The sequence below is a fragment of the Lycium ferocissimum genome, chromosome 5 (genome assembly GCF_029784015.1).
Source record: "Lycium ferocissimum isolate CSIRO_LF1 chromosome 5, AGI_CSIRO_Lferr_CH_V1, whole genome shotgun sequence".
In the NCBI taxonomy this organism is placed as follows: Eukaryota; Viridiplantae; Streptophyta; class Magnoliopsida; order Solanales; family Solanaceae; genus Lycium; species Lycium ferocissimum.
In genome coordinates this window covers 63,808,374-63,815,539 of record NC_081346.1, presented here as the reverse complement: position 1 = coordinate 63,815,539, position 7,166 = coordinate 63,808,374, and the positions used below count along the sequence as shown (strand labels likewise).

Sequence of the window (7,166 nt, the reverse complement as noted above, 5' to 3'; positions counted from 1 at the left end):
GAATATTTTTATTTTTAGTACTACTCTTATCATATTTGTAAATCACATAATCTTATCTTACACATAAATTCTCATACGAGTAGGTGTATTTGACAGAAGTATTCGTTTGAAAACATTGTACCACATCAAATCTTGTCTATTTTCTGCCAAAAAAGTAGTTGTGGGGACCCATTTGGGCAGTGGGCCCACCTAAGGAGTGGGGGAAGGATTAGAGAGAGAAAAACAGACAGTGAGATTCACAAAAGAGGAATGATGAGTAAATTGAAACTCTTGCAAAAAGCCACAAACTTTAAAACCATAAATTACAAAAACAAAAGAGAGAAAGAGATTTATGAAGAAAAAAGGCCATTCTCTTTTGCAGCAACAACACATGGCTTCCTCTCAAAAGAGAAACACATGAAATAGAAGAAGAAAAACAACAACACACATGTTGGCTGTTGCCTTCTCTCTGTAAATTTTTCATGGCTCACATAGGTAGCCCTTAAATTTATGAGGATATTCTATCTAAATACTCGAATTAAGCCTTATTTCAATTGAATACCTCAATTTTTAATAAAGTGTTTTATAGATATTTTCTACTCGAGGTTGATACGTATAATTAAAAGAGATGGCATGTTTTATGTGATTAATGCAAAAATAATTGGCGGTGAGTGGAGGAAGCTGTGAAGCTTCTAAGTTCTAACTCTAAGTACCAACTTGGGACTATATTAGTATAAATCGGCATTATCCTTTTACTAAATCCTCCTCGCTTACCACCGTGAACAAGAACTTTCTTTCATTATTATTTAAGAAAGATGGCAAATCCGACTATTGTATTTCCTTTTTCCATTTGGAACCTATCAACTTGGAGAGTGTCTAGATTAAGATACTTCTCGTATTCGGACTATCAAGATCGACTAAACGAGAGTGTGGCTGACAGAGGCAGATCTAGGATTTTAACTCTAGCGGTTTAACCTTATAAATTGTTTGCATGGAAACATTATATTTCTAAAATTATGGTTCATACTATTTATTGTAATTTTAATAAATTTTTACACATAAATTTATACGCCGTATCGAAAATTTGGGGTTTAATTGAACCCCTAGTTATAGTGCTTCATCCGCCTTTGGCGGCTGACATGGTAAAAGAACAAATCAGCCCCACTTTTCTAAACACCTTTTTTTATGAGCTCAAAATTTGAATCGTAAGTGTCTAATTGATACACTTTATTAGGAGTTGAGGTGTTCAAAACAGAGCTCAGCTCAAGTATCTAAATGATATATCCTCACAAGTTTAAGGGGCGTGTCTAATTGATACACTTTATTAAAAGTTGAGGTGTTCAAAATAGAGCTTAGCTAGAGTATTTAAATGGAATATCCTCACAAATTTAAGGGGCGGACTATGTGTTAAAGCCATTTTTCATCCATACATAAAACCCATACTTCCTATAATACTTATATACTCTGTGTCTTCTTTTCTTTCTATCTTTCTGCATGCTCTTAAAAAGGCCTCAAGTTACAACACAACACAACACAACACAAAACACAATCACCAAAAGGGTACTGCAAATTCCTGCAAAAAGATCTTTTCTTTGGATCCCCACAACAATTGGGTCACTCTTTGTTCCCTCAACAACAATAAATAAAAAATAGTAGCTATAAATATACCTTCTTTTTCTTTCTTCCCATTTGCCATCAAAGCTTGCTCACCAAAAGAGAACTGCAAAAAGCTTACAAAGAAACATCCATTCTTTGGATCCCTATAAATTTGGGTCTCTGTTTGTTTTCTTGAAAAACAGTAGCCATAAAAGTTCCTTCTTTTTCTCTTTCCAATGCTTTGCTAAGGTTTAGAGTCAAGAAGATATTCCAAGAAATCTAGTTGCTTTTTGCTGTCTTTATTTTCAGTGTCAAAAATGGGTGCTCGTTGCTCTAAATTCTCTTTTTGCTGGTGGCATTCTCATCTCAAACCATCTCTTCTTGATTCTTCTGATCTAGGTATTTTCTTGCTTGTTAGGACTATATTTGTATGGTTTTGTGCATTTTGTGTAATTTTGAGTTGATATCTCATATGGTCACTCAACTAATACTTTTCAGTTTGTGTGACACTTTTCGAAATTCAACCCTTTTAATTTTGATCTTACATTTGAACATGGGATCTTTCAATTTTTCTGAAATGAAATTTATATATTTAAAACTACATAAAAGGTACTATAAGATGGTCGAAGAATAATTGGTTTCTTTCGAAATCAGAACACCCTCACATAAATTGAGACGGAGGAGTAGTTATTATCTCAAAAAGTCGCTTTCTTTGTTTAAGAAAATTGGAATCAAGAAGATATGTCACTTTATGAGATAATAACTATTAGTTGAGTGAATACTTTGAATGTCTTGATGAGATTTTACTTTGTTTGTGCTGCAGAGAATGGAGGCAATAATGAGAAAAATGCCTTTCCTACTTTTACTGAATTCAGTCTTGATGAGCTGAAAATGGCTACTAATGGATTTTCTCAAGAAAATATTGTATCAGAGCATGGAGAAAAAGCTCCAAATGTAGTTTATAAAGGGTTACTTGAAAATGGTCGTTGGGTTGCTGTTAAACGTTTTAATAGGTCTGCTTGGCCTGATTCTCGCCAATTCTTGGTTAGTTTTGATTAAAATGTGTTGCTTTATTGTCCCAATTTGTAATCTTTTTTTTGTGTAGCAATTGGTTTTTTATGTTTTGGACAATGTTTGTTGTGTTGTAAAGGATGAGGCTAGAGCAGTGGGGAATCTGAGGAGCGAACGATTGGCAAATCTAATAGGATGCTGCTGTGAAGGAGAGGAGAAATTGCTGGTGGCTGAGTTCATGCCTAATGAGACCCTTGCAAAGCATTTGTTTCACTGTGAGTCCCTCACAATTGCAATTAATAGTGGCAGAATTTTTTAACTCAGAAATGTAGATTATAGGAACTTTATGTTGTAAGTGATGAGATTTATTGTGATCTAGATCATGGCTAAGTACATTATTTAGAAGGCTAGAGAGAAGTGATAGGCATAACTTAGTGAGCGTTTGGACATAAAAAAAATGTGAGATTTGAAAAGAACTAGTATTTGCAAAAAAAAGTTGAAAATGGTATTTGGAAATTGGAGTTGTATTTGGACATGAATTTAACTTTTAAAAAAAATGAATTTTTGTGAGTGGAAAGTGTAAATTTGGGGTGAAAAATGTCAAAAGTGGCACCACTTTTTCAAATCTGGAATTCAACTTCAATTCCGGAAGATTGTAACAATTCTATGTGCAAACATGATTCCAGAATAAAATTTCGGGAAAAAATGAGAAATATTCATGGCCAAACGGGCTCTTATTTGTTGTTGAAGGTAGATTGACTGTTACTTTGTGTTTTAGTAGATGGTCAATTGCATTGTTTCTTTTACCACTCAAATGGAAGTCATTTATGAGTCTGTGGTCGATGCTGATATTTGATACGCTTTGAAATGGAATAGGGGAGAATCAACCTATGAAATGGGCGATGAGGTTGAGGGTCGCTTTTTACCTAGCACAAGCTTTGGATTACTGCAGTAGCAAAGGTCGGGCATTATATCACGATCTTAATGCTTACAGAATCTTATTTGATCAGGTAAAATATTGATTCTAGCACAGTTTTTATTATTCCTTGGTTGCTTTAGGTGTAGTGCTCTGACATTGGTTAGCGTTTTCACAGGATGGTAATCCTAGACTCTCTTGCTTTGGCCTGATGAAGAACAGTAGAGATGGGAAGAGTTACAGTACAAACTTGGCTTTCACTCCCCCTGAGTACTTGAAAACAGGTCACATATGATTTCTTTAAGCAATTATTTTCTCAATCCAACTGTTGCGTGCTCTGCACTGGGGACTTGAGAGGTCTTTTGTCGTTCACCGTAAAAGGGGTCGTTTGGTTAGAGTTATGCAGGTATTAGTAATACGTAGATTAGTTATACAGTGACTAGGTATGCAAGATTTAACTATGCAGGGTTTAATTATACATGTATTAGTTATTCTATCTTCTACTCTGCATAAATAATTCATAGATTCCCTCATAACTTATACATGTATTAGTTATGCGAGATTGTAAACTGGTAACCAAATAGCGTACTTGGTGTGCTGATTTTTGTACATAGCAACTAAAATGCTACCAAATATGGTACTAGTTTTGCTGGTCATAAACTCATAATACATGAATAACTCCCTTCCTAACCAGCAACCAAACGACCCCCTAGTTTCAAGAAAGATCTGCCTAAATAATTTACATATTAATTCAAGTATTTCTTTTAGTATTGTTGCTATGGTCTTTTCCTTAATTCAGCCAAAGCCAAAACATTGAAACGAGTTTATGATTGGCAGGAAGAGTGACTGCTGAAAGTGTAGTTTACAGTTTTGGAACAATGTTGCTAGATCTTTTGAGTGGAAAGCATATTCCTCCAAGTCATGTAAGTTGTAAAAGATTCTTGCACCTAAGGATGTGCACTATATGAAATCCGGTATAAATAGAACTTTTTGTTAACTCTATACTCTATTATTTGAGTTCCTAAACTTGAAGAGCCACTGGTTTTCCACCCTCTTGTAGGCACTTGATCTAATTCGGGGGAAGAATTTTTTGATGCTTATGGATTCTTCTATGGAGGGTCATTTTTCTAATGATGATGGAACTGAGCTTGTTCGACTAGCCACACGCTGTTTACAGTATGAAGCACGTGAGAGGCCAAATGCAAAATCTCTTGTCACTTCTCTTATGTCTCTTCAGAAAGAAACAGAGGTATGACCAAGTCATAGGAATTATGTGAACTACCTTCATTTATGAGATCGAAAATGGATTAATGCCTTACAGACTAATACCTCCTTCCTTTTTTGCATTTTGTTAATTGGTTGTCTAGGACCACACTTTAGCAATGTTGATTCTGTTACTATAGTGTGGATATATCTCCCATTTCTTTTTCCGTCTCGTATTTTTTATTTAGTTAACAATGTAAACGGAAACCTTGGTGGAATTACTTGACTTATAAAAAAGGAAACATATTGTATTTTAATTGCTATATATTTGTCAGATGAACCGCCCAGGTTTCTCCTTAATGAGCAAATAATTTTTGCCATTGATATAATCCAGGTGCCATCACATGTTTTGCTGGGCATTCCACATGGAACTGCAACCCCACCTCAACCATTATTGTTGACGCCAACTGGTGAAGCATGTTTGAGAAAGGATCTTACTGCCCTTCATGAAATATTGGAAAAGACTGGGTACAAGGATGATGAAGGAATCGCCAATGAGGTTTTCCTTTTATTTACAAAATTTCATTATTCATTAGCAGTATCAATTATCTTCGTTCTCAAAATTAAATAAAAGACGATGTCTTCTGGCTGAGTTAATCTTCTCACAACCTAAGTATAATTAACCTGCTTACCCTCTTCTTTAGCACCTTGGGTGAATGACCTTTTTCTATTTCCTTCAAACAATTTTGTTGCCATGGTAATCTTGATAAGGAACCACTTTTAAAAGGTGACTTTAGATACAACACATTTGCCCTCCAGCCCAAAAGAAGATCTAAGAGAATAATGCCTCATTGAGGGAGGTAAGTAGGAGGTCAATGATCCAACTTTAATATCATGCTTGTTCCTCTAATTATTACCAGGAAAGAGCCCACTATGTTTTGCCTTTTAAATTTACTCATTCTATTTCTTTTTCCATCAACTAGCAACGGGACCTACCTAGGTATCATTATTAAGACCATGTTATCCTTTCAGATATTATAGTAAAGTTTTAGATTCTATGTCTGTCGATCGCAAAATAGAAAGATCACAATTAGCCAATATAAGATATCCGAATGTTTTTGATAATATAAAAGTTCATTATTATACTGCTTGTTTGTTATATGTATTTCCATCTCCATATCTCAATGGCCTCACTATAAATATCATGTCTCATTTTTATTGGTACAACTTGATCTTGATTTTGTTATTTTGTGATTCCATTGCAGCTTTCATTCCAAATGTGGACAAATCAGATGCAGGAAACCTTGAATTCTAAGAAGCACGGTGATGCTGCTTTCCGAGCCAAGGATTTCATGACTGCCATTGACTGCTATACACAGGTTTGACCATCTAAAATATGTTTTTTTTTTTATTTTTTATTGCTAAAAATTGGCTGCTGCTTTCATCGTAGTCGTAAAACAACTATAGGCTAGACTTCACTAAATTCCTCTCTATGTTATGTAAGGGGATTTTTTTCATTTTTGGCCCGTCGGCCAAAATTAATTACAGATGCTAGCCGAAAGATACAAACCTATACACTGATTATGTATATTAATGTAGATTGTATGTATATTATATGTATATTTATACTTAATATACAAAACCTATACATTTCCCTATTTTGTAAATTAGATCACCGGAAGGCATTGGATTATAATCATCTCTTATGTGTAAAAGCTCAAAATGAGTTATGTTTCTTAAGTTTCAACTATTTGAACAAGACAAGGAAGGCTTACATGCTATTCTGTTAAAACTATAGTTCATTGATGGAGGGACCATGGTATCACCAACCGTATATGCGAGGCGTTGCTTGTGTTATCTGATGAGCGACATGCCACAAGAGGCTCTTGGGGATGCAATGCAAGCTCAGGTGGTTTTCCCCGAATGGCCAACAGCTTTTTACCTCCAAGCTGCTGGCCTCTTTATTCTTGGGATTGAGAATGATGCTCAAGAAGCTCTTAAAGAAGCCACAAAGTTGGAAGCGAAAAGGAGCAAAAACTGAAACTGTATAGATTTGCATTTCTTTGATTTTTATTGTCTTGAGTTTCTTGTATTTATCTACAAAAGCAACACCTAAAGGATTTATGAACACAATTGGTTGTTGAATGTTAATATTCAAGTTTTGTTCTTTCCATTTCGGAAGAAATTTTTTCACATTTGGTGAAAGATTCTCTCTTATCCTTACTTGCACTTTCTATTCTTTATTGTTTATTTTGAAAGTAATGGAATTCATTTATCTTTGTGACTATACTATGCCAAGAATTCATATCAAAGGCAGAGAGCCAAAAGAACAAGTTATCACAGAGTAGGAAATCTGTTTTTGACTCCTGCTTCGTTAACTACTAAAAAGTACCATCCAGAAGGATGCTACAAGCCATTTTGCACTGGGACTACTATTCTTTTGATGTTGTACGGTATAAAA

At 34.8% G+C, this 7,166-nt stretch overlaps 1 protein-coding gene across 1 annotated transcript; it reads left to right on the top strand.

Annotated features, from left to right (window-relative positions):
* Window positions 1-1,431: 1,431 nt before the first annotated feature.
* Window positions 1,432-6,898, top strand: LOC132057046 (serine/threonine-protein kinase BSK5-like). The gene is made up of 10 exons (XM_059449484.1): window positions 1,432-1,974; window positions 2,399-2,619; window positions 2,726-2,861; window positions 3,463-3,596; window positions 3,681-3,786; window positions 4,340-4,425; window positions 4,563-4,751; window positions 5,100-5,264; window positions 5,971-6,084; window positions 6,504-6,898. Exons 1-10 carry the CDS (start codon window positions 1,893-1,895, stop codon window positions 6,744-6,746), a joined length of 1,476 nt encoding a protein of 491 aa, XP_059305467.1. The 5' UTR covers window positions 1,432-1,892; the 3' UTR covers window positions 6,747-6,898.
* The last annotated feature ends 268 nt before the right edge of the window (window positions 6,899-7,166 follow it).

Excerpts from the sequence above, each read along its gene's own strand:
- LOC132057046 (XM_059449484.1), top strand. The coding sequence starts at position 1,893 with ATGGGTGCTCGTTGCTCTAAATTCTCTTTTTGCTGGTGGCATTCTCAT. Across the intron at positions 2,620-2,725 it reads CTGATTCTCGCCAATTCTTG|GATGAGGCTAGAGCAGTGGG; the intron begins GTTAGTTTTGAT and ends TGTGTTGTAAAG. Across the intron at positions 5,265-5,970 it reads ATGAAGGAATCGCCAATGAG|CTTTCATTCCAAATGTGGAC; the intron begins GTTTTCCTTTTA and ends ATTCCATTGCAG.